This window comes from Protopterus annectens, chromosome 4.part0 (assembly GCF_019279795.1).
Source record: "Protopterus annectens isolate FY-2018-M chromosome 4.part0, PAN1.0, whole genome shotgun sequence".
Classification (NCBI taxonomy): domain Eukaryota; kingdom Metazoa; phylum Chordata; order Ceratodontiformes; family Protopteridae; genus Protopterus; species Protopterus annectens.
In genome coordinates this window covers 1,331,688,620-1,331,716,396 of record NC_056733.1, presented here as the reverse complement: position 1 = coordinate 1,331,716,396, position 27,777 = coordinate 1,331,688,620, and the positions used below count along the sequence as shown (strand labels likewise).

The window sequence follows — 27,777 nt, the reverse complement described above, 5'->3', positions numbered from 1 at the left end:
GACTCCACCTTCAGTACTAAGGCCTAAATCTTGATCTATGTCTAAAAATGCCCAGGCCACATGTTCAGGGCCCTATGCCTAAAAAACAAATGATCAAAATGGCTGAAGATCTAATTACTCTAATCAGGGGTAGCAACCCCCCCCCCTTCTAAGAGGCCTAGGGCTGAGCTTGACTATGAATCTTATGATCAGGACTCTGTTTCTTCTGACTCTTCTAATGACCTGTATTTGTCCATAGCTACTTATGAGGATTCTGATGCAGAGGATTCTTCCTTCTGCTTCCCCTCTGAGGACTTTTCCTTTGGGGAAACTTTGCATACCTTAAGGGAGCATTTCCACTGGGAAAGTCAGGAATTTTCTGATTCAGAAAAGGCTTAGGGATTTTCTTCTTCTTCCACAGCATAGGCCTTTGGCTATACCTCCTGTACTAGACATTGTTGATGATGTGCCTTCGGAATCCAGTATGGCCCCTGATTTCCTGCCTCCAGCTCCTAGTAAACCTGACAGATACTACAGGGTTCCTGAGTCCCACAAGTTCCTTTTCAAAAATCCTGTTGCAGATCCTGAAACCATTTCTCAGGAGTCTAAAGGCATTAAGGCTTCTACTGCTAAAAATCCTACCCCTTCTGATAGAGACTCCAGGGCGCTGGATAGATGGGGTAGAAAGGTTTATACTTCTGCAACCTTGGCAATCAGGGCTTTAAACTGCCAATTTCATATGTTAAAATATCAACAGCATATTATTGGACTGCTTAAACAGAAAATGATGATCTTTGACTGTGTGGAAAATAAAGATTTACAGGCTTTATTGCATTCTGCTGAACAAGTTGGAAAACATACTTTGCAATGTGGTTTTGATTCGCCTCTTGCAGGGCTGCTTCTACTGGGTCTGTGCTTAGAAGGCATGCTTGGCTTGAGGAGCAATCCCTGCTGGATCATGTTAAAGCAAAATTGTTGAATGATCCTTTACATCAGGGCCACCTGTTTGGCAATAAGGCTGAAGAAGTTTTAAAAAAGATGGAAGATAAAGCTAAATCTATGCAAACTGTAAAAGATTTCTTGCAAGTGCAACTTCCAAGATTTAGTAGGCAGTGGCCTACTAAGAATTGGTCCTTTCCAGCTCCTTCCAGATCCTCTCAAGCCAAACCCAGACACAACAAATGCACCAGGTTTTAGTCCCAGGGGACTCTCAGAACTAAGCAATGGGGGTCCTCCACTTCCAAATCTGGAAATAACAAGACACCCCCAATGACTTTCCTTTAAAGTTACCAAGCATTTACCTTTTAGCCGCCCCTTTGAGGAGAAAGATTGCTCTTCATGCAAAAAATTGGGAACTCGTAATCCAGGATAAACGGGTTTTAAATGTAGTGTCCCAGGGATACAGATTTCATTTCCACACGTTGCCAACACCAAACGGGTGGCCAGACCTGCCCCCAAATCAGTGGGCAGAGGCTCAAAAACAAGTACTTTCCCTCTTAAACATGGGGGCTATCCAACCGGTGCCAGAACAGGAAAAGGGGCAAGGTTTCTATTCCAGGCTTTTTCTGGTATCCAGAAAAGACAAATCATGGTGTCCAATTCTGGACCTGTCTACTCTAAACACCTTTCTGGACATTCCAAAATTCAAGATGCTGACTCTTCATCATTTACTTCCTATGCTAGACAAAGGTGCCTGGTTGGCAACTCTAGATTTAAAAGAAGCATACCTGCATATCCCAATCGGGGAATCTTGCAGAAGATACCTACACTTCAAAGCAGGCTACTTATGCACTGCCCTTTGGCTTGTCTACTGCACCCAGGGTATTAATAAAGTGCCTGGCTCCAGTAATTGCATTTTGCAGTCAAAGAAATATTCAACTATATCCATACCTGGATGATTGTCTAATTTAGGCAGAAAACCAGGGCATTCTTCTAAATCATCTGGCGTTTGTAAAAAAAGGTTCTAACTTGTTTGGGGTACACCATAAATTAAAAGAAATCACAACTGGTACCCTTTCAACAGATTATATTCCTGGGTGCAAGCTTGAATCCAATTGCCCAGATGGCTTTCCTCACGCCAGAGAAGCAAATTCATTTGGTAAATTACTTCAAACAAGTGGCCACAAAAACCCTGCTAGCTGCAAGACAAATACTGCAAGCCTTGGGGTTCATGGCCTCCTGCATTCTTCTAATTCCATATGCAAGACTGCATATGAGGAAACTATAGTGGTACTTAAAAAGTCTATGGAGCCAACATTGTCACAGCCTGGAACAATGATTCCTCTCATACCTTGCCTACGCCTAGAGTTCCTATGGTGGGCAGAGGCCTGCCACCAAAACAAAGGACTGCCATTCACACTACCCCCTGCCGCCCAAACCCTAACTACAGATGCATCAGACTATGCATGGGGGGCAGGGAAGTGCATTCAGGGCAAATAGAACCCAAATCAAATTCAAATGTACCTACTTATCAATCAAAAAGAAATGTTAGCTGTACAGAATGCTCTGACAGCCTTCAAGGACTACATTCTTCCAGGACAACTAATGGTAAATACGGACAACACTACGGTTATGTGGTACATAAGCAGGGGGGTACACATTCCTACCCCCTCTGCAGACTAGCCATGGCATTGTGGAACACGGCCTTGAGCTACCAAGTACACCTACAAGCTCAGTTCCTGCCAGGAAAATTGAATACACTGGCAGACGGACTAAGCAGAAATCTCATGGACCCACACAAGTGGAAACTGGAACCATGGATTTTCAACATGTTGACAAGCAAATGGGGGAGCCCAGACATAGATCTATTTGCCTCCCCCCCCAGAACTACCAGTTGGACAAATTTTACACAAGGTCTCCCCACAAAAAAAACTGTTAAGTGGATGCTCTGTCCTTCAGCTGGAAAAAGTTTACGCCTTTCCCCCTCTGCCTCTACTCTTCAAAGTTCTGTTAAAAGTCAAACAGGACAAACCAAGAATGATTTTGATTGCTCCAGACTGGCCACGCCAACACTGGTATCTGCTCCTGCGCAGTGTGTCACAAGTATCTCCATGGCACCTGCCTCAGACACCTTCTTTGCTGTCTCAGCAGGAAAACCAAATTCTGCACCATCAGCTTCCAACATTGAACCTTGCAACTTGGCTAATGACTTAAATTCATCTTTAGCATCCCTCAGCAAACCTGTGATGGATGTCATCTTGGAGGTGAGAAGACCTAGTACTACAAAATCTTATGCTGACAAATGGAAAAGATTCTGTGCCTGGATCCAATTTTTAGGGACGAGCACAGCAGCGCCCAGTTTACCTCTGATTTTGCAATACTTTACTGAGATACTTCACAAGGGCCTGTCTTATTCTCTATTAAAATTCGCGCTTCAGTTATTTCAGCTCACTATAACACAGAACCAACCCTCTTTTCTCATCCCCTGCTCAAGTAGTATCTCAGAGGGGCAAAGAACTTGAGACCACCCAGGTGAGCTCCTACCCCTGCCTGGGACCTTAACTTTGTTTTGGAGAAACTCACTCTACCTCCTTTTGAGCCAGCTGCTACTGCAAACTTAAAATTTTTTTCTTGGAAAACAGCCTTCCTTTTAGCAATCACTTCAGCTAGAAGGATATCTGAATTACAGGCCCTTATGGCAGTGGAGCCTTTCATCATCTTTCATGCGGACAGGGTATCTCTGAGGACCAATCCATCCTTCATGCCCAAGGTGGTTTCCACTGTGGCTCTTAATCAGTCCATTCATTTGCCAACCTTCTTTCCCAATCCACAGAACAAAGGGGAATGGATTCTGCATTCCTTGGACATGCACAGACTGTACTTGGACAGAACTAAATTTCAAAGAAAATCTGAACAATTGCTAGTAGCATTTGCTGCTGGGGCAGAGGGGAAGGCTATTTCAAAACAAACCATTTCTAAATGGATAAGCCATTGCATTCATTTCTGCTATAAGCACCATGGAAAACCTATCTACCAGGGGATCAGATCTCACTCCCCCAGGGCTGCATATACATCTGCAGCCGTTCTCAGAGGTGTTTCTAACAGGGATATTCTAGAAGCTGCAGCCTGGAGTTCGGTACATACTTTCACCAAGCATTATCATTTCCCATTTTTCTCTAAATCCAGAGCTGGCTTTTGCCACTGCTATCTTGCAGGGCCTTATATCTGGTCCTAATGCTATATAAATTCCTCCTCCCAACCATAGCTTTGGGAATCTACCCAAATGTAATGACTGCAACAGTGAAACACGAAGAACATAGCACAGTTGTGTACACTTACCATAAATGTAGATGTTTGAGTATATTCACTGTTGCAGTCCTGGTTACCCTCCCTCCAGTCCCCTGTTTTTCTTTGACTATACCTCTACCTTATTTTACTATGCTTAAAAGCCTTTTTGGTGTATTTGCTTTTGGTTGGAGGTATATTTTTGTGTTTTTAATTTTATTTGCTCCCCATTTGGGGGGCACTTGACATTTGGGGTAAGAAAAACTGATGTAATGGCATCGGCTGCATGTTTTATACGCCTGACGACCTGATGTCATGGAAGAAGGGACAGCAACTGACGCAGGACCCAAGACTTTGTTAATCAGGCCGACTGAGGGCAACCTGCCAGCAGATACTCGAACATCTACATTTATGGTAAGTGTACACAACTGTACTGTCTTAAGAACCTGAGGGGGAAAACCCCCAGGAACATAGCTGAAGGAGAGTTGTTGAGGGCTTAGGAACCAGAGTGGGGAAAAAACATTTTTGTCTGAACTTTTAAATCAGGGATCTGCTGCTGCCACAATTAGGGTCCAATTGGCAGCGATATCTAATTTTCATTTGGGTCTACATGAGTCTAACCTGTCACACAGATTGTGTAAAACCTTCCTTAAAAGTGCTACTTTGCTGAGACCCCACTTTCAGGAACCGGTAGCTTCCTGGGATCTGAACTTTTGTCCAAGCTAACTTCACCACCCTTTGAACCTGCTCATTTGTGTCCGCTGAAATTTCTGTCTTGGGAGACTTTATTTCTAGTAGCCATCACATCAGCTAGACAAGTATCAGAGTTACAAGCACCGCCTATAAAGCCTCCTTATCTGATTTTGCACAAAGACAGAGTTTCTGTTCATACGAATCCTTCCTTTATCCCTAAAGTTTGCTCTCAGAATAACGTGAACCAAACTATAGAGTTACCAGTGTTTTTCTGTAAGCATTCTAATGCAGCAGAACACAAATTTCATCAACTGGATGTTCACAGGCAGTTACAGTTCTACCTTCAAAGGACTAAGGAACTCAGAAAGTCAGACCAATTGTTCATATCCATCTCGGATTCTAGACTAGGTCTGCCAGTCTCTAAAGTGACCCTATCAAATTGGATTTCGAGCTGTATTTCCTTCATTTACTCCTCCAATGGAAAAACTCTACTGTTCAAGATTAAGGCTCATTCTACCCGATCCCAGTGTACATCTGCTGCCTTCCAAGCCAGAGTTCCAATTGACAATATTTGTGCAGCAACAACCTGGGCTACCCCTCATAACTTTATTACTCATTACAAATTGGACCTGACTTCTAGGGGTGGACTCCTTTGGTTCCATGGTACTCAGGAGTATTTTTCCGTGAGCCATCCAAGAATAAGGTGCTAGGGACGCTGCCCCATATGTAAGAATGAAGGAGAGATAGGACTACAGAACATAAAGAAGTTATGCACTCACCATAACGTTCCATGTTTGTAGTCCTTCATGCCCTTCATTCTTATGAACCCACCCACCTACCCCCATCCTGGAAGGATCTGGAGACAAGATAGTATTACCTTGATAGAGTGGAGACCTTTCATTATTGTTGTTCTTTCTGGATAACCTTAGTTCTGTCTTTCAATAGTTTAGCAGCAAACAAGATCTGGGGATTGTACTAGTGCACTATGGGAAACCTACCTAGCCACGAGCCAACTAAGAGACTTTGAGTTTTGTAATAGGCCAAGTCGGAGCTGAGGATCGGCTCCAAACCTATATGTAAGAATGAAGGGCGAGATGGACTACAAATATGGAACATTATGGTGTGTACATACCTTCTTTTTTTGGATAAAACCATCACACAAGATCCACTTTTTAACAACAACAAATATGAATATACTTGCATATTCCATTCAATTGATGAACAAATGAAAACAGTCAAAAGTAGAAAAATTAAAAAACTTGCTAGGGGTGTGGATGAAAATGGCAGTAATATTCCCCACCCCCACAGTCACAAGTATGGAATAAGAGATTCACAACTTTAAATGACAGAGGAGAAAATAATGACACCAGGGTTACATCTAACAATGAAGGAGAGGATGAGTTTTTTAAACGAGGAGGACTAGCCCCCCCCCCCCCCCAGGCGTTCAGAGTGTTTAATGAATCAACATCAGATGAACTAGAACCGACGAGGCCCACAACAATTTGGTCTTCTCCAAGCAAAGGGAGCAACCAATTCGAACAGCGGCAACAACAGGGGCTGTTGGAGAGGCAGGAAGAAAATGAATCGACAATGTCTAATGGACAAATAAATGTGGAGTGTGACTGTGTTTTACCACCTGTGATAACTGAACAAAATACTTTAAAAGACTGTAAAGTGTACAATTTTTCTGACCTTTCTATTGATTTATGAATTTGTGACCTACTTTCAAAAGGGTTGACATTTATACCTAGTAAACCAATTAATTTAGTTTGTTTTAATTGATTTAAAACAATATGTAAGAAAGCTAAATCTTAGTTTGATGTTCATAATGCTGATATAGGCACTAACTCACCTAGAGTGTCTAGTACTTTCAACCCCCCTTCACACCCTACCCTTGAGCTATTTGAGAGAATGTGTGAACTTGATTTTAGCGCTTTACGTTCTCAACAGAAATGGATGTTTAAATTAAGAGCTAATTTAAATAACAAAGAACTTATCGATTTAAACTTTCTAAGAAGCGAAACAGGGGTCAGGTTTATGAGACCGGATAAAGGGGGTGGACTAGTTGTTATGAATAAAGGTGATTATATTGCTAAAATGAAATAGATTTTGACTAGTCAAACCTATGAAAAGAGTTCATTTAATGAAATGAATATGACATATAAAAAATGTGTTTTTTTACACGACGTATTTATTGATGGCTCTATCAGTTTGGATGAGTTTAATAATTTAAATGTTATGTATCCAACAATTCCAGTGATTTTGGTGTACCTAAATTGCATAAGAACATTGATCAATCTCCACTGCACCCGATAGTGGACGCTAGAGGTTCAGTTACACACCCACTGGCAAAATACCTAGATGCAAAATTGAAACATTCTGTCTTAAATTAACCTTTCTTTTTTGCTGATTCATGGGATTTCCTCAAGAGAATCGATAATGTAGAATTTGATAAAGGACTACTATTTATAACAGTTGATGTAAAAGATCTCTATACAGTTATACCTCACGATTTGGGTGAGGAATGGTTCTGTGACTAAGAACGAAATTGGTCCCACAGGACCAGATTAATGTTTACAAACAATTATTAGACATGGTTTTGAGATGTAATTTCATAATTTTTGAAAAGGAATTTTATCTCCAAGTTGAAGGTGTAGCTATGGGCTCCTCATGTGGTGGGTTGTATGCTAACATCATTAGTGGGAGAGGAGATTTCTGTTTGGGTCTTCTTTCTTTCATTACTGTCATATATATTCCCGCTTTTTGGATGATATTTTTATTCTCTGGAAAGGCCCTAGAGAACAAGTGCAACATTTTCCAAATTTATTAATGAGACTACAAAATTTTTGAGATTTATGTGTTCCACAAATGAAGAGGAAATTGCCTATTTGAAAGACAGCCTAAATGGGAGATTTTTTGCTGAAATCTTTCATAAAAAAACTATTCTAATACATTTTTACATTATAACAGTAACCATCCATTCACCCAAAAAGGTGCTGTAATTTAGGGCCAGTTTGTTAGGGCAGCACGTATGGTTACATTGTGGGAGAGTTTCTTAAAGGAATGTGACAGTTTCCTTAAACGAGGATATCATATTGAGTTGGTTGATAATTTAAGTGATGAGGTAATCTAAAAGAGAGTCATAGGGTACTTTAACCCAGTTTTGGGTACTAAGATAGTAAACCTATTAGAGGCTGGTAATGACGATGCCAACTATAAAACCACTCGTTCTACTAGTCAAGGAGTTTTTGGTAGTGAATGTATCAAGCATACAAAGCAGGTAAATGAATGTATAAAATGTTCTGGGAAATCTTTTATTTCTACTTTTTGTATGGATAGTCACTGTTTGAGGAACATTTTATTTAAAAACTGGAGTATTCTGAATAGTGAGAAGGAGTTAAGAGATCGGGTGGGAGAAAAACCCAATTTTGTATATAAAAGGGGTTGGAACCTTAAAAGCATATTGGAAAATTTGTGTGAACCAAAAAGAATTGGTACTATGTATAAATGCAGAATGTGTGTGTATTGCTCATACATTTTGGAAGGTAGTGAAGTTATGATTAACAATTTTAAAATTAGAATTTATGGTAGACCTTCTTGCAACTCAGAAAAAGTTGTTTATTGTGCAGTGTGCTTCAAATGCCCATGTTTTTATGTGGGCAAAACGGAACTTCGACTAAAAATAAGGATGGGTGATGAAAGAGACTAATACTTTGGCAAAACATTGTATCAGCAACCATGGCCATGGATTCAAATCTACTGTTTTAGAAGTATTAAAGGTTGCTATGAGGGGAGGCACTTGGCCATTATTATTAGAAACGACCAAGTTAGGTTCATAGGTTTTACTAGGTTAACGAACACAAGGGCCTTTTTGAGCCTAGTCATGCATCACAAATCTCTGACAAGTTCTGATACCTGTGATAAGTGTAAGCATGGGCATGGGAGATGAACCATTTACAGGTTACCTGTTTGCATCTGAGACATAGGTGCCAAACCAGGGATGAATTTCTGGTTTGCAATCCAATTGTCCAAGCTGCACTTGAATTGAATTAGGAAGGAACTTTGCTTCACATGGATAGGGAGCCTGTTCCAGAGAAAGGGTAGTCTCTGGGATACATACCTCTCTCTCCAGCTGTCAGTCTGCTTCTTATGGGCTCTTTAGGGCATTCCCCCTTGGCGGCCGCTGTGGCTCAGGACACATGCAGATTTGAACAGACCATTCATCTGGCAGATTCAGCTAGAATGAGAGAGGCACATATTATTTTACCTGTGGGTGAGGGACGTATCCTCCAGTTTCTTGCTGGGGAAGACATCTGAATTTAATGCATGGAGGTCAGGCATATGGCTTCAACACCAAAGATCATATGTCTGGGCACTCCCAAAAGGCGTGCTTAGAAAACTAAGTATTTATGCCTTTTCTTTTTTTTTTTTGGGGGGGGGGGGTAGTAAATAGGATTGGTAAATTTTGCTCAAGGACTGTTAAGAGCCATTCAGTAATTTCAGTCTTCATCTGCTTCCTGTTTTTCTTCTATGTACATTAGGTGGAGGAGAGTTCCTTCCTCCTCTGTAGAAGAGTTTTTTGTGACTCTAATACTGAAGAACTAGGTTATGTTTGCCAAATTCCTTTTGTTACTGGTTGTGAATCTGAAGTTGAGGATACTTTATTATCTAATTCTCCTTCTGTGACGCAGTAACAAAAATGAAAGTTTTTTTTTTCCAAATTGGAAGGTAAAGAAGTTTCTGACTCCTAGAAGAGATACTGTGAATGCTGAATATGGACATCCTCATGCCTGTTGTTATCTCCAGTTTTAGGGGTTTGGAGAATACCTTCTTGACTAATTGTCTGTGCACAAATTCTCCACCTCTGTCACCTAAAAAAATAGGTTTTACAGGAAACTAAAGTCATGTAAATACCTTTACAAAAATCCCTTTGCTGACCATGTCATTATTTCTTTTGAGATAGATAAAGTGCTAAACTTTTTCATCTTCTAATTCAGTCTTTAATGGTAAAACAGCAGAGCACTTGACAGGCACAACAAAAAGGTTTACATTTCTTTTACCTTAGCTTTTATTGCCACTAATTGACAAGGTTATATGTACCTGTTTTTTTTTTCTGTTCTGACTAACACAGGGCAATCCTTAGCCAATTCAGAGTTAACTTGTAACATCTTAGACATGCCTAACTCTGTATCTCAAGTGGCTAAACACAAAATTAGATATAGGTATGATGCAGTGGATGCTGTCTGCAGAGCGGCTGCCACAGTTAAAAGACTTGCTTGGATTAGACTTCTAAACTTTCCAGAGGATGTCAACACTCAACTGTTAAATGTCCCTTTAGATAAGGTCTTATGATTATGTATGAGTTATGCAGGGATTCCTTTCTCCAGTTCCCAAAATATAGAGATGCTGTCTTTCCAATCCAGGCCCATTTTTTCACAAACCCTTCAAGTCAGGTCAACAGAATTTAGGTGAAACAACAGCACGAAAAAGAAATGCCAAGGTGACATAAAAATGATTCCTATGAATCCCCCTCCCTAAGGAGAAATTTCTGACTTTTATTGCCCACTTTCCCCAACCTCCTCTCCCAGGCCTCTATTTTGAAAATTGCAGGGAATCATTATATATGCCTTCCTGCATATCAATAACCACAGACTCTTGTGTGCCAAGCATTATAGAGTAGTGTTACAAACTCCAGTGGGTATTTCCTCCCATTCCATTAGGGATCCCTCAGCCTCTGAAAGAAAAGCTTCATGTCTTGCCTCAGAATATTTCAGGATTTCTACATCAGCGGATAATATAGGCAGACCCTTCAGAATAATGGAGAAGAGACTTTTCTTGGTCCTCAAGAAAGAAGAAAGTCGGGGATCAGTTGTAGACCTTTCCATGCTAAGCACCTTTGTACTCATCTAAGAATTCAGATTGTTGACTCTTCAAACGTCCTTTCTTTTTCTTTCCCCCTCAAGCCTTCCTGGTCACTTTAGACCTAAAATATGCTTATTTACATATTCCCATTCACAAAAGCCAGGTTCTTTGCCGTAGGAGTGCCTTTTTTAGTTTAATTTTTTGCCCTTTGTTTTTTTCTACTATGCCAAGAGTCTTCACCAACTGCCTTACTCCATTGATGGCTCATTGCACAGTTCAAGGCATACACACATTCCCTTATCTGGACAATTGCCTGATACCAGCCTCTGCCAGTCAAAACATTCTAATAGTGTTGCAGTTTGCCATGAATCTTTTATGTATAAGAAAGCAAGTCAGCAAAATCACTCCTGAAAAACAAATCCAGGTATAAGAAAACAGAAGATGATACCACGGCAAAATGTATTTATTAAAATTCCAAAGCAATTGCAAAGGCACTAAAAACAAGAGATGAGTGCTTTTACTGGAATATTTTAGTATTTAACTGAGTATTAGATTTGTAAATGCAGATCTGAAGAAAGCGAAAAGCCGAAAGCGCTCATCTTTTGCGGTATCATCTTCTGTTTCTTACACTTGGATTCATTTTTCAGGAGTGATTTTGCTGGCTTACTTGGATTCATTTGTTCAGTCTTTTAAGTATTTAGCTTTCACTCGAAGTCTAAAAAGGCAATCCGTAGTACCAGCCCACAGAATAGATTTTAAGGGGATGCTTTCCAGACACCTCCCTAATGACTGCATTTCTTCCTCAAGAAACAAAAGTAGTCTCAACACTTTCTTAGTCTTGCTGAACAAAGTCCACTGCAAGAGAATTTCTGAGAGTTTTAGGATTCATGACCCCCTCTATTTTTATGATTCTATGCACCAGATTTCATGTAAGAAAGATTCAATGGTTTCTCAAATCACTTTGGACTCAGTACTGTCACCATGTATCTTTCCCAATTACAGTTCTCAGCTTTGTAAAGAAGTAACTCCTTTGGTGGGCCATTGAAGACCTTCACAACCCAGAAGATGTTTTCTCACCTTCCAGTCCCTCTCAGATGGTGGCTGCAGATTCCTTGAACGTTGCTTGGGGTGCTGTGTCTCAGGGAGTCAAAGTTCAGGGAATCTAGGGACAGCAACACAGTCACAAACACACATCTGAAAGACATGATAGGTCTGCTAAGTGCCCTGAAGGCTTTGAATCAAATTTGGTTTCCAGGATTTTTTAATGGTGACAGACAACACGACTGTGATATGGTACATAAACGGGGAATAAGGTCATACTTCCTTTGCAGACTAGCCATAATTGCTTGAGATACAGCACTTCAGCAAAACTTATTTCTATTGCTAGCTTAAATTCTGTCAAAACAGAGCATAGCAACAAAATTTCTGAGCAAATCCAGGGTAGAGATTCATGATTGAATACTATACCCAGATGTCTTCTGGAGATAGTCCACCAATGTGGAACTCCCAAATCATTTTGTTTCCTGTACTGTCTAAACAGACAACTGAAACAGTTCTGTTCTACGACACCTTGCCAAAAAAGCTTATAAAACAGATGCATTCTTGGTGCACTGAATACAGATGTGTCTCTATTCTTTTCCTCTCAATTACAGAGTCCCTGTAAAGATCAGGAAGAACAAACCAGAGATGTTACTGATGACTTCCTTTTGGACCAGACAGCACTGGCTGTCCCTTTTCATACAAATCCTTACATAGTGGACTTGGTCACACAGGACAACAGATCTTTGTTTCATCCCAACACTCACACTTTAATTTAACTCTGTAAATGATAGTTTTTTTTATTCTGTTTTGGACATCCTTTTTTCTGAGAGTGTGCAACAGATATTAAAGGAGGCAAAAAGACCTACTACCAGAAAATCTTATTTAGCCAAATGGAAAATATTTTCTTTTTTGGTGCCAAAATAGAGGGCACAGACAGATGCGATACTACTATCTGGACCAACCTGAAGACTTTAGAAAGTCAAAGCAAAACTTTCTATTATGTTGAGAAAAAAATGGTAGCCAGTATCTAAACAAATAATTTTTTGATGGCTTTCCCACTCCAGTCAGTTCTGCTAATTTTACCATGGGAAAAAAACTCCTCAGGATGTAAAAGCTCACTCTTTTAGAGCAATTGCTACTTCTGAGGCTTTATGGAAAGGGGAAGACTCTAGATCTATTTTAGAAGCAGTTACTTGGCCATCAGTTCACACATTTACTAAGTATTATAAGTTGAATTCTGTTTCCAGAGCCAAAACAGGCTTCATTAGAACTGTTCTTCAGGGAATTGTGCACTCTGGTCCTTCTCCATTGACCCTTTTTTCTTAAGCTATGGCATTTATCCCACATAGTAATAGCTACTGCAACAATGATCTAATGCAGAACATTGCACATTTATGTAGTTAGTTTATTGTAATGGCAGATGTTTGAATTGCTAATTGTTGTCTTACTGATTGCTTTCCCCCAAATCCCCCTGAATATTCACTTCCTTGGCTGTCCCCCAAATCCCCTGAATATTCACTTCCTTGCCTAAGGTGAAATTTCCTCCTCCTTTTACCTTTTTTGAGTAAGTTTTTACTCAGAGCAGTAGGAATCAGCTACCATTTCTCAGGGCAAGAAAGCTATTTGAGTTTTGTGTCATCTGTCTGTCCCTCTTATACTGTCATGCTATGAATATACAGTACATGAAGAAGTTGTGTAAAGATTTGTAGACTGGCGGAGTACAGTTTCCTTGCCAGGATACATCCCATATTATAATCGGTACTACAACAGTGATTTAAACATCTACTGTTATGGTAAGTTAACTACACAGCTAAACTGTCTTCTCCCCTAAGGAATGAATGGACTGAAGTACGGTGGGAGAAGGCATGATGATTGGCCATCTGAGGGGTGGGGAGAGGACTTAGAAAACATAAAAATTCCATAAAATGATGAGGTTTGAACTAGCAGTGTTCAGAACAGCCACTTGGATCTGGTCAAGCCATGTATGACTTAAACAAGCAGAGGTTTTAGAATAGTTCTAATCTGAAAGAAGACAAAAGCTTTTAGGTTGTAGTACTCCCCTTATTTATTGCAAGTGGCATTTTATCACTTTAAAGTAAAACTAAATAATCATTGAGTACACACTACTGCAGTAATACTTAATTTATTTTGTTTCAGATGGAACTAAGGGATGTTGAACGTAAAATTGCACAACAAGCAACAAAACTACAGGGAGTAGACATGAGCAGGACCATGCAACAAGTAAACCAAGAAAAGCAAGAAAACAAGCACCATGTGGACACTGGTAATAGAAACATGCTGCTTCCTTTTTCTGTTCAATTCAAAGCAAGTGTCAGATTCTCATTACTTGCTACCTAGCTGATAGCCTTGCATGTTACTGTGTGAACAGATACATTTTTGTGAGTGATGTATGATTTGGTAACAACACAACTGGCTGGAATTAGTTTTACCAAGGAAAATTAGAAAGCATGTTACCTTCTAGAATTTGTAGTATCCAAGACATTGTTCTTTTCCCACAATATGGTGATCCTAAAACATTCAGTGCTTTTTTTTTTTTTTTTAATTTAATCACAAGGACTTGACATTTTGACTGATACAGTTAAACAGTGCTTAGTTTAGCTAGGCTTGATGAAAGTACTGATCAGTATAATCTAAGCATTTTATAGGTATAATGGCACAAAGTCTGTTTATTGTAAAGTAAAGTTTATACTTTGTCTCATCCAATTTTGGAAATGAAGATGGGTTCTGTTATATAAAAGAGAATAAGAAAGCTTGACAATATGCTAGACTGATGAAGAAAGGAAGGTTCAGAGGTAGTGGGGTTAAGAGAGACGTTGGTGTTTGTACTAGGGGAAGGAGTGGAGCAGTGTGTGGACTAGTGGTATAAACCATGGGAAAATAGCTAATGAGAAAGCTTTTAACAAAGGAGCTAAGAGATCGGCAAGAAAAGAAGGAGCCTTGGCTTTTAATAAGGGAAGTTCCTACATTAAACGTTGAGAGGGACAGCATCATATGAGATATATTTCTGGAAGAGAGGATAATAAAAGTGAGGGAGCAGGGCAAGTCTGAGAAGTATTGCAGAAGCTTAAATTAGAGCACTAAAATTTTGAGGACCAATGCCAGAACTGGAAATGGGATGTTGAATTGTATTAAAATGGATGAGAGCTTCTGCAAAAATATCCTGAAGAAGAAAATGGACAAAACGTTGCATACATATTATTGTGCACTGGGAGAGAAGAAAATGATGGCACAGAGGATGGATATCAACAGATGTATTGCTTTAGTGACTTTTCTTTTATAGAGAGATAGCCAGTTCAGTGAAGATGCTTCCCTGTATGGGAAGAGGTAGCCCTCTGGAGTAGTACAATTTCAGATGTTTCGAGCCTTTCTGGATGACGTTACAACAAATAAAACTCTGGGAGTTTTGTGGACTACTTCCAAGGGTTTTAAAGGATGTGGGTAGGCCTTTAACTCCTATACAGTAGACCATTAGAGACAGCTGAGGTCTCAGGAGATGGCATTTGGGGTTCTGCTACATAAGAAAGATGAGGTAAATATGCTTCATAATAATTCTTTGAAAGTTATGTGGTAGGTGATTCTCAGTAACTAGATTAGTAATTTATTTGTTCATTTTTCATCAGTTATGCATTTGCATTGGTTAGAACATTGACCTTTTCTTGTTCTGCATGGGAAAGAATATAAATTAAAGGAACATAGTAATATCAGATACAGAACATTAATACGGTCCAAAGAAGTTACAGTACCATTCTACTCTAGTCTTATCAGCGCTATTGTTGAATGCAATGCCCCCTTTGGTATGTATCTAACCAGAAGCTGGCAACAGTTGGAACACCCACACAGGTTTCTCACCAGGAGAATTCAGGATATAAATATCCTGTCCTACATTGATCACCTAAAGGCTCTGTCTCTGTATTAAGAGTCCCACAGGCTGCTGAGAGAGGATCTTTGCCTTTCTTACAAGGCTTCCTCAGCCCTTATGGATCTGTTGCACACGTACAAAGCAAACAGCACCAGAAACACTAGATCCAGAGATATGAACTTTGCTTGTGCCATAACAAAATGTGCTGGGGAGACAAATTTGTGTCCCAAAGGATCCCCACACTGTAGAATAGGCTGCCCATCCATGTAAAACAGAATTCATCCCTGACCCTATTCAAACGTATCCTTGACAATTGGATGGGAAATCATAAATTTACCCAGAGTCTGGCCCCCATGTCCCATATAGACAGAGGCCATCAGTAAGGAAAATATTATTCTAATACCCCTCCCCCACTACAAATCCTTAGTACCTCCTGTCTAACATGCTCACCTCCCATATAGATGCCCATGATACTCAGGAGCCAAATGGTTTGAGGTGAGCATCCTGGCTTGTAAGGGCCCTAGTGGTCATTAGCCTGGTAACAACCTATGAATATCATAATATTGTAAACCAACTTCTAGAAGTATGTGTATGTTTTCCTGTTGTAATTACTACTTGGATAAGTTAAGAAGTGCCATGTTGTAAGCAGTAGTAATTGTATAGCTTACAGGTAAGAAATTATGTGATAATACTAGTTAACGAGCATAGTGAGAACAAATAGGAAAGCATATTTGTTGTGCTGTGGTAGAAGTAGGCATGTTTTGCAAATATAATTGACTTATGACTGGTGATACTTCAGTTATGTGTATTGGTTACATCAACGACCATTTTCAGGCACTGCATAGAATGGTACAGCAAACTGCAAGTACAGAACCACATGAGCATTCCTATAGATCCGACTATGAAGACACTGCACTGGGTAAATGTTTGTATTTCTACTTAGGACAGTCCTTGCTTGGTGTAAAGCTTAACATTTCTTGTCTCTTTTGCTAATGGTCTTGTGAGCAAGGTGGGAGTTAATTTAAACAACACAAAACCATTTCCAGCCCCAGGGGTTCAAAGTTATTTTCTGCCACATTCAGTGTTTAGATTTCATGCGTAATTTACATCTTTGGAAAGTTTTCAGCTTTGAAGCTTAAATCATTGCAGCATTGAGTCCTTTGATGATACAGTAGGACTTAAACTGGTACTGTTTATATTGATGGGGAACGATACATAATATGAAGGGCTGCCAGAACTGTAAAAGCTTCCTGTTAGACGAAAGAAGAACCTTGATCGAGGTCCATGTCACCTCAAGAAAATGATAAAAGTTTAAAAAGGAACACATTTTATGTGATCATTGTCTAGAGTGGCATTGATATTGTACGACTGGACAGATTGTTCTTAAAACCCAAGCAAGCTGCACCTTGCAGAACAGAGTAACTCAGATTGTGTTAACAAGGCTCCAGATATTTGGAAAACCAAAATCAGCTTGTGGAATAGTCAGTATATCAATTCCAATTTTATTGACATGGCTCAAAGAAACTGAAAAAAAAAAGGTTTTACATGTAAAGCTTTGTTAGGCAAGTGTAGGAAAAAACAGTCCCTTTATTTGGTTGCTCTGAACCATGTCACTAAAATTAGAATGATTTACTACTGTCTGTTTTTGTTTTTCTGAACTCTGTTCTTTCAAAGTGTGCCCCTGAAATACTCTCCAGATTCTCAAATGTCACCTACTCTCTTTTGAACACACAAAGACAGTGAAACTCTGATGTGATGTAACATTGAACAACCACAGGCTTTGCAATTACTCAAGCTTTGGAGCTTTATCAAAGGGTTTACACCAGTTTGAAAGCCCAACTAATTGTAAAACCTGAGTTGGCTCACTAAAGAGTATTGCATCACATCTGTGCTCCAGTGTCCGTGTTTCTGCTGTTAATGGACCAACACCGCATTTCTTCATTTTTTTTCTCTTTTTTTGTTGAGTTTCTGTCTGTTGTCATTCGATAACAAGGGGGAGCATTAGGGGTACAACCTGGCAACCACCTTGAGAGGGAGGTAGGCCGTTTAAATGAAGACCAGATCACTGTAGCCTGCTTACCTGAGCTTGATGGATTAAATGGGCAATTTGGAAATTACTTGGTCAAAGTCCCTACTATATATATATTGCACCCTCCTCACCTAATTTACCAAACTCTGAAATTTTCCAGATATGAGTTGAAAAACAGGTTCTAATTTGCCTATCTGATTTTTCAGCCGTATCCAAGTGGACTTTGATGGTGTTTGTTCATTGCTTTAATGAACGTTCCAAGATCAACTAAACACTAAAGTCACAGATTTAATTGAAAAAAAAAAATCAGCAGAGAATTATAGTAAACTCAATTATTAATTTGAATTTGTACTGAGATATATGCAAAGAAAAGAAAATGTAGTATGAAGGAAAAAGTAAGACAATTAAGTTTGATATATAGGCTTATATGAATGGTTCTACTTATTCCATTAATGCTGCTGCTCCAACATGTATAGTCAGGGGATGAGCTTCTTTGAATATTTGTGGTACTACTTCAGAATCTACTTTTTTAGAACATGTGACCCTTCTTTAGTGGAGATCAGAAGGAATAACAGCAAAGAAACAACAGGTGGTTACTCCAGCACTCAGTAATTCTCTGGCAAGGCAAGAATGGGAAATGCAATTTTAATTTCTCTGAGAACTGATGTCCATTCCAGAGGAGGGCCTTTCACAGTCACAGAGGGAAGGGCAGGGGTCAGTACAGCAACAGGAGAAGTAGGAGAAGAAATTAGTAAACATATTTGATCTCCTTTCATTTTCAATGTATTAATTTATTTATTTATTCACATTTCATTACCAGGAAAGTCTGACTAGATAGAAGCCCATTTTCAGCGGAGGCCCAGAGAGAAAGCTCCAAAGTATTACAAAAACATCCTAAGAATAATAATTTTACAGTCTTTAAAAATACAAATAGAGTTTAAATAATTCTGTCAAATAAGACATAATATGAATACATTGGTTAAGAGTAGATCCTTTATATGACAGTGATTTAAAAGAGAAAATTTAGCCAGTGTATAGAGAAATTAAAGCTAAGTTAGTATGATACAAACAAGAATTGCACAACGAAGTGAAAGAAAAGTAGGTGTATGGTATATGTTGAGAGAAAGCTGGGGCAGAGAAATTGACAGAAGAAAGTAAGCAAGTAAAGAAGGGAAAGTAAGGAGATGTAAGATATGAAAAGGTATTTTTTTCCACATATAGACGTATAGTTTATCCTGGTTTTGAGCAAAAAAGAGCCAGCTTTTGGCTAGGAAGTCTTTCAGAATGGTTTTGAAAGATGGGAGGGAAGGTATTGACCTGATGGATAGAGGTAAGGAGCTCTAGGCCTTATCAACATGGTCCGAGTACAGACAGTGCTGAGCAAATTTGATAGGTTTATGGACAGACTGGGGTTTTTGGTCATTGGATTGTAATGACCGACTAGGCACATAGCTGTGTAGAATGTTTAGTGCTGGGCAAGCAGCTAGATTCTGGATAATTTTATAGGTGGTGTATGGCTGACATCAATGAGTTTTGGATTAAGACTTGTCCTTTCTACCTGCTAAATGAGTAGATTTGATTAAATCTTTAACCGAATGTTGTTTATTTGTTGAATTTGACCTGGATCTTTGGTAACAAGAATATAAGTGATTTGTTACCAAGTAGAACTCTGTTATAAAGGAGTACTTTTAATTTTCTATACTGGGGACTTTAGTGGGGTTTTTTAGATTTTTTTGCAAATATGTAGAGGTGATGGTAGAGAATTGTTACCTTAGTCTTCTAGAAACTCATTTTTTTAATTGAATTGTTATGAGAGGACAGCATTTACCAAGCAGAGAGCAATGTCTGTTAGGTTTTTTAAAGATAATAACGGAGGTGGGATGGTGTATGAATTCCACTTATTATGAAGTTAGGTTGCGTACTTTCTTATTAGATGGAAGTAGTTATACAAGTTTACACTGATATTTTGAAAGATTTTAAAAATATTGATCGTGAACTACTGAATTTGTCAAGGGGAAGATTTTATCTTTCAGTGCAGTTTTATTGCATGATCCTGTTCTCAAAACTGGGGTCTTTTTTCAGCTTCCTAAAATACATAAATACTCAATTAACCCACCTTATTGATTAATTATTGCTAATCAGGATCTAACAACTCTTAACCTTGATAGTAGAAAATAAAGTTAAGGAATTAATACAAAATTTCCTTCTATTATACAAGATCTGTGGTATTTTTATATGCACTTGCTAAAGTTGAAATTATTGGAAATCGTTTTCTAATTATTTATTTATTTACTTATTACCAGGAAAGTCCAAATGAGCATAAATCTTATTTTCTTTGGAGGCCCAGGAAGAAAAGCACTGTAAGACATAATGCAAATGTTATACTTATGAACTGGAAACATACAAGTAGTAAAATAAGTTACAATAAATTATGGAAAAGAGATCAATAGAAGGCACAAAGCATGGTTGCATCAGAGATGGGCAGAATGCACACACACACACACACACACACACACACACACACACACACACACACACACACACACACACACACACACACACTGTATATTTGAATATTATGGAGAAATAAGGTACAGGAGGTGCAGAAACAGAAACTTGGCAGTAAGAAGAATGTTATTGGCTAAAAAAGATCAAAGTAAGGGGGAGAAGATGATATATTTAAAGATGATATAGAAAGAAATAAAAGAAAAATAAGGGTAGGTGCTAAGAGCAGTAGAGAAGAAAGTAGGTGTATAGTAGATTGCACAAAGGAAGGAGTATGGAAGAGAAAGAGGAGAGTGTGTGTAAAAGAACATATGAAGGGGAAAATAAAAGGATCGGCTAAATATGGGGAAAGGCAAGTGCAGAGCCTGAGTTATGAAGGCATTCTTTTTGGGTATGCTTAAAAATGTGACTTGTAGGTATTGATCTGATGTCCATAGGAATCTTGTTCCAAGTTGTGGCTAATATACAGGAGTATAAAACTATATCTTATTTTAGTTTTGTGCATTTCCAGATGCTTTTTCTCAGATGAGTGAATTGGACAGTTTGGAAGGTACTGTTTGTAAAAGTTACTGATGAATGAACAGTGTAAAGTATTATATATAATTTTCTGGGCAAGTAGAAGTTGAGTGTACTTGAGGTAATTGGACAACTCAAGCCAGATTAATGTTTTCAGAGCAGAGGGATGATGACTTTTATATGACAAATTATTTGCAAATATAGCTATCTTGTTATAGTTTTAGTTGTGTTTTGAGGGAGATTTGAATATTAGGTTCATAGGTAGGTACTAGGCTATCTGCCCGAAGGCATTTATAAGCCTAGCCAGAATGTGTTGGCTTTTGCCACCTCCTTAGATTAGTTCCCTGTGCCTCTGTCCAGCAGAGCCACTGAAGTGATCCCCGGGGTAAACTTTCTGTTTCCCATCCACTCGTTTAGGTTTCTTTTGAAGAGAGTTAGCGAGGAGCTCTGCCTAATGTAGATTGGAATCTTGTTCCAAAGCATGTGAAGTCTATGGGACAGGAATCTATCCCTCCAGCACGTCCTATTTATTGTTGTGGTGAGGTTTAGATCCCTAGAGCATGTGGCTTGAAGGGATAAGGCTTTCTTTAGGTGGAGCATGTCTATCAATTTTGTCAACCCAAGACTGGACCAGGCAGTCAAGAGTAGAAGGGAATTAAATGCATCACACCACACCACTCTCACAAAGACCTATGAAGCCAGCACCGGCAAAAAACACACATAAATACACAAAAATATACTCAGAGGCTATAAATAAAAATCTGCAGAAGCAACAGAGACCTCCAAAGCAGACATCCAAGCAACCTCCACCCCCCAGCACAAACCATGAAACGCATACTTCACAAAACCAGTGTGCCACACAATCACTGCCCTTAAGGCAAAATAACATACCCAACACACTAGTAATAGGTGACTCTATAGTCAGGCACGTTGACGTCCCACTCACTAGGCTGAACAAGGAGAAGGTTACTGTTAGCTGCCTGTCGGGTGCCAGGATCTGCCACATAACACAAGCACTCAGGTCACACCAGAACAAGTACAAATATGACTCTGTCATTGTCTATGTTGGTGTGAATGACCTGAGCCGTACCTCCCTGGACTACATGAAAAGAGACACTCTTATCACATAGCCCAGGCTGGTATGACCCTGACCCTGAGTAGCATCCTGCCCTCACCAAGAATGATACCATGGTACAGAGAAAAAATGATCAATTTCAACAATTGGCTAAGCTTCTGGTGTCATTCAAAGGGGATCCAGTGTCTGTCAGCCTGGGATGACATGCTCGACAAGCCACGCTGCTTCGCTAGAGACGGCTTGCACCTGTCACCCTTAGGCTTTCGAATACTGGCCAAGGCTCTTGCCACCCCCATAGTGCCTTTATTAGGCAAGGCTCAAAAGACAAACCCACTGCCGTAAATAGCACAAGTAACAAAAAACAGAGGGTAATGCTACTCAATGCCAGAAGTCTAAACCTCAAAATGCACGCACTTGAGGCACTCCTCAGTATGGAGAAAATCGATATATGTGCAGTAACAGAAACCTGGTTTAAGGCTCCAGACAGCACCCCAGCAGTACCAGGCTACAACTCATACCATACATTTCGGCCACAATACCCGGACCAAAATACAAAAGGCGAGGGAGTATCCATATTCATCAAGGATACCCACACCTCCAGGTTAGTGGCACAGCACAATGCTTCAGAGATCATCCACTTGCAACTAACAGTGGGCAAAGCTACTATTCAAATTATAGCTTGCTACAGATCACCCACCATGTCCCAGGACCCCCACTCCGCATTCCTGGAAATACTGGGAAACATAAAGGTCCTACCAAAACACCCTGATATTGGGTGATTTCAATTACCCAAACATTAACTGGGAGTAACTACTCAAGTACAAACTCCCTTGCCCAACATTTCCTAGAATTTATAAACTCAAAACGCCCTGGATCAACTGGTCAACACCCCCACCAGAGGTGACAACGTATTGGACCTGGTTTCACCAAATTGGGCGACTGGTGTTCCACACTGGAGGTCAACCCATCGCTGCTTAGATCTGACCATAAACTAATCACTCTGGATATCCACATTCCACCACCACCCCCGGTCAAAAAAAACACTGTGAAAAACATTTCAAAAGCAAACTTCACATTACTTAAGACCAAGGTGGGAAGATTCAAAGCCCCCATGCTAAAGGATAACGCTGTCCAAGCTGCAAAATCCTTTACTAACTCACTCTACGGGCACCTACAAGAATGCATGGACTGAGCTATCCCAAACAAAAACCAAGACTCACTCCTCCAAGAAAAGGAAACCAGTCTGGTGGACCCCTGCCATAAACAAGCTATACAATAGAAGGAGGAAACTAGTACAGAAAAGAGTAAAATCCCAAGAAGGGAAGACATCCCTGATCAGTATCAGCAAGAAACTACGTTCCCTCATAAAATCATCCAAGGCTAGCTTCGAAAGAAAAATTGCCATGGACTCCAAAGATAACCACAAGGCATTCTTTAGCTATGTCAAGAATCTAAGTGGCAATTCTCAGATCTGCTTGGAGTTAGTGCAGAATGGCACAAAATACACTGAACCGACCGATATAGCCAACATCGTGGCAGACCGGTTCAGTGCAAACTTCACCCCCCTCTCACCCCCAAAAGGGCCCATAACTATACCAGAAGAATGTAGTGCCCCTGAAATCACAGATAGGTTAAAACAGCCCTCTCCAAAGCCACATACACAGCATCAATGGGACCGGACGGTGTCCCAGGCTGCATCCTACACAAGCGCAAAGATGAACTAACCCCTCACCTAAACACACTGTTTAAACTCAGCCTCTCCACAGACTACATGCCCACAGAGTGGTGCACAGCAACGGTTATTCCACTCCACAAAGGTGGAGCCACAACGGACCCTGGGAACTATCGCCCTATAAGCCTGACTAGCTTGGTCTGCAAAGCTATGGAGCGCATCATCATGGATCTCATTAACAGAGACATTGGAAACCTCCAAACACGTGACCCTACCCAGTTCGGCTTTGTCAAGGGCAGATCATGCCTCCTAAACCTGGTGGACTTGAGACAGTTACCAAGGCTATAGAGGAGGGAAAAGTGGTCCACACAGCCTACTTAAACCTTGCAAAGGCCTTCGACACCATACCCCACTCAGGTATTATAGACAAGCTCACCAGCCTGAACATAAACTCCTACATCACGAGATGGGTTGCCAACTGGCTCACAGACAGAACCCACATGGTAAGAGTTGCGGGAGCTAGGTCTGACTCTAAAGCGGTTACAAGTGGAGTTCCCCAGGGCTCAGTCCTAGGACCCCTCCTGTTCCTTCTCAGAGGTACAGACAAGCACCGGAGGACTATGGCTGACGAAGTTTGCAGACGACTGCAAACTAGGGGCTATAATTGACTCTCCGGCTGACACAGACATCCTCCAATCTTTTAGATGATGATTTAATGCTATTCTAGGCTTATTGGGATACCATAAAAAGTTTAACATTGATTTATTGATTTGATGTATACATTCACTAGAAAAGGAAGAGAAATAACTTGTATAAGATAAAAAAAAATGAGGGAAAATAAGCATTTTGATTAAGAAAAAACTATCTTCCATAAAAATATATTCCCTCTATCCTTAACATATTTAATTTTATTGAAAATGTTGGTGTAATTAATTATTAATGTTTCATTAATATCATTTGATAATGTAATCCCTAGATACTTAATTTTGTTATGTAGAACAATATATTTAGAAAACTTCTTATCCATGTTTTTCTTGTTGCAATTTATACGTAATATCTTAGTTTTATTATCATTAAATTTAAGGCCAGAAATCTTTTGGAAAAGTTGCATTGTCTCAAATAAAGCATTTAATGAGCAACTATAATCAGTTAGAGTTAACAGAACCTCATCTGCAAACAACTGAATTTTCTAAATTAAATGATTACTAATGTGTATACCTTTGGCATTAACATTTGATCTGCAACAATTCACAAGTGGTTCTGTGACCAGAGCAAATAATAATGGAGACAAAAGACATCCTTGCTTAGTACTCTTAGTAATTGTAATTGGTCTAGATGTGTACAATCCTATCTTTTTAAAAGCCAAATAATTTTCATATAGTAATCTAATTAACTTTATAAAATCTTGTGAAAAAACAGCAGTAAATAATACCAGTGTACTGAGTCAGTAGCACTGTTTATGCCTAGACGTACTAGAGTCGAACTTATTTTTGTATTATTAACATAGCCAGTTATTGTAAGTGCTGTCTTAATATTGTTATGTGTGTTCTGTTCGGTATGAAGCCAGTGTGGTCTTCATAAATCAGTAAAGATAGAAACTGTTAAGATAGCTTGTATGGCCATAAAAATCTTACAATCAGCATTTAATATGGATATTGGTCTGTAAGATGAGCATTCTTTTCCAACTTTAGAAAAGGAGAAATTAATGTATATTTCCATGATGAAATATTTTTTGTTTCCTTAGCTAATGTAAAAACTCTTAATATGAACAATGCTTCCTTAGGTGATAATTTATACATCTCTGGAATAATACTGTCAGTTCCAAGTGCTTTGCTTAATTTTAATTTATTAATTTGAGATTTCACCCCTGACATTAAAATTGGTTTATCTATTCATTTTATCTGATCTTCTGTTAACCATTTTTTGATATGTTTCATAAAAAAAGATTGTATTGTACTTTGTGGTTCTGTTACCGGACCATATAAATTAATTGAATTAAATGTATTTTAAATGCCTCTAAAATGCTTTCTAAATTTGAAACCTTTTTCCTAGTTCCAGAAATATAAACTTCATTTATCTGGTTAGATTTATCGGTGGTCTTCGTACTTTTGCTATCTATTTTTTTATGATTCATAGAAAAAGAACTCATTTGAATCTTCTCTAAATTAATCATAGTTATATGATGTAATGTTTCTAAATATTTTTTATTCACCTCATCAAGTTCTTTTGCTAAGTTTTTGCTACCTTTTTGGAAATATAATTTTAGTTTATCAGTTTTCATTTGTAGCTCTAATTCCTTATTCCATTTTTATTAATATACTAGGATAGACCTTTGCCATATAGATATGCTTAAAGAATCCCACACATATCCTCTGATATATCTTCAGTTAGATTTATATTTATAAAGGATTGAATTTACTTATAAAATTCTTAAACTCTTTCAGGTTAGTAATATATGATGAAATTCTACCAGTAGAAGCACATTGTTTTGCATGCATTTTTAGTTCAGACATAATTGCATTATGATCAGATAAAGGTCATGTGACAACTTTAACTTTATCTAATTTTTCAGTTATATCACTTGAAATATAAACTGTATTCTAGACTACCATGTTGATGTGAATAATGTGTAAATAGTGAATTTGCCTCTACATATTTTCTCTCTCTCTCATATATATATATATATATATATATATATATATATATATATATATATATATATATATATATATATGTATAAAAGCACTTTACTATCTCGAAATACTGAAATCTCGAATTTCGGTATCTGAAGACGAAAGTTCCAAAAATCCAGTTGAGCGAAACTGCACTTGCTTGAATTCGGAGTGTCAAATCTGCTGTTGTGGTGGCATGCTACATTAGATTTACTGTGTTGGTAAGGTGCGGTGTGCTGTGGGATATGGTTTGCCTGGCATTGTGTGGATATGTCTCGAGATTCAGGTAAGTGCTGTTTTTAAGGGTTTTGCGTAGGGGTTTGAGTGTATGTGAGTGTGTTGCAAAGTTTTATGTGTAGGTTAGGGTAGGTAGGTAAGAGTATGAGTGTGTAAATGTTGAAAGTGGTGGTGTTTGTAAGTATGTGATGTGTGTTTGTGCAAGGGGGATATAGAGTATGTAGTGGTGGATTTAGTGTCTTTGTCTTGTTAGTGCGACCTCGGAGTCAGTATATATAAGTAACGGGGGTATGGGGGGCACAGGGGGGCTTGTGTCCCTGCTTATATGTAGGGTAGGTGTGTGTCTTTGTGTTGTGTTTCTGTGTGTCTTGTTGGTTTGTTGCAGTGTGGGGAGGAAGGTGTGTGTTTTTTTTTTGTGTGGTGGAGGGTTGATTTAAAAGTTGCGATTTTTAATTTAGCCCTTTTGGGTTTTTGGTATTGTGACTGTTCAGCTTTATAGTCTCGGGATACTGAAATTTGAGATTTCAGTATTTTGATTATAAAGTGAATATATATATATAAGTAAAAGTCGGTGATGTGACCGTTCGGGTAAGTGAGGTAGAGCCACACACACACACAGACATATATATATATATATATATATATATATATATATATATATATATATATAAAACCACTCCATATAATTGAACATCAGTAATCTCAAACATATTTAACACAAGCGAAGTGATCGAACCTCAGTCTATCATTTCTGCTGGTGTTAAGTCCATGCAAGATTGTGCACAGTAGGTATTGAGAAATTTGCATATTTTCTCTCTGTAAAGCATAGGAGTTGGTGCATATAATTAGCAGGCGAAGTGTTTTTTTTTTTTTTCAGTGTTATGGCTTTTGATTAATGTTTAGCCATATTTGATGTTTCAGAGTACGTATATATATATATATATATATATATGTGGGTCTAGGGCTATTCACTGAAAGCACATTTCACTGAAACACATTTGACTGTGCACAATTCACTGAAAGCTGAATTCACTGAAAACACAATTCACTGAAACACATTTCACTGAAAGTTATATATGGCCTTTTCCCCACTTTTGTGCGACCCTGGAGTTAGTATATATAGTAAAGGGGGGTGTGGGGGGCTTAGCCCCCCACCTATTTTAAATATTTTGAACTATATACATGGATATTTGTAATTCCAATAAATTTCTCTTTTCTGAACTTAATATATATCCAAAATATGTGGGGGGCTGTGCCCCCCACACCCCGCCTACTATATACTAACTCCAGGGTCGCACATCCGTGGGGAAAAGGCCATATATAACTTTCAGTGAAATGTGTTTCAGTGAATTGAGCTTTCAGTGATTTGTGCACAGTCATTTGACTTTCAGT

The 27,777-nt window shown here is 38.9% G+C and overlaps 1 protein-coding gene across 1 annotated transcript in view; it reads left to right on the top strand.

Moving 5' to 3' along the window:
• Positions 1-27,777, top strand: part of RAD50 (RAD50 double strand break repair protein) — a gene marked incomplete in the record, with an annotated part of 1,663,481 nt that overhangs the window by 619,239 nt on the left and 1,016,465 nt on the right. The window contains 1 exon segment of the mRNA XM_044069198.1: positions 13,957-14,083. Coding sequence (XP_043925133.1) covers positions 13,957-14,083 — 127 coding nt within the window.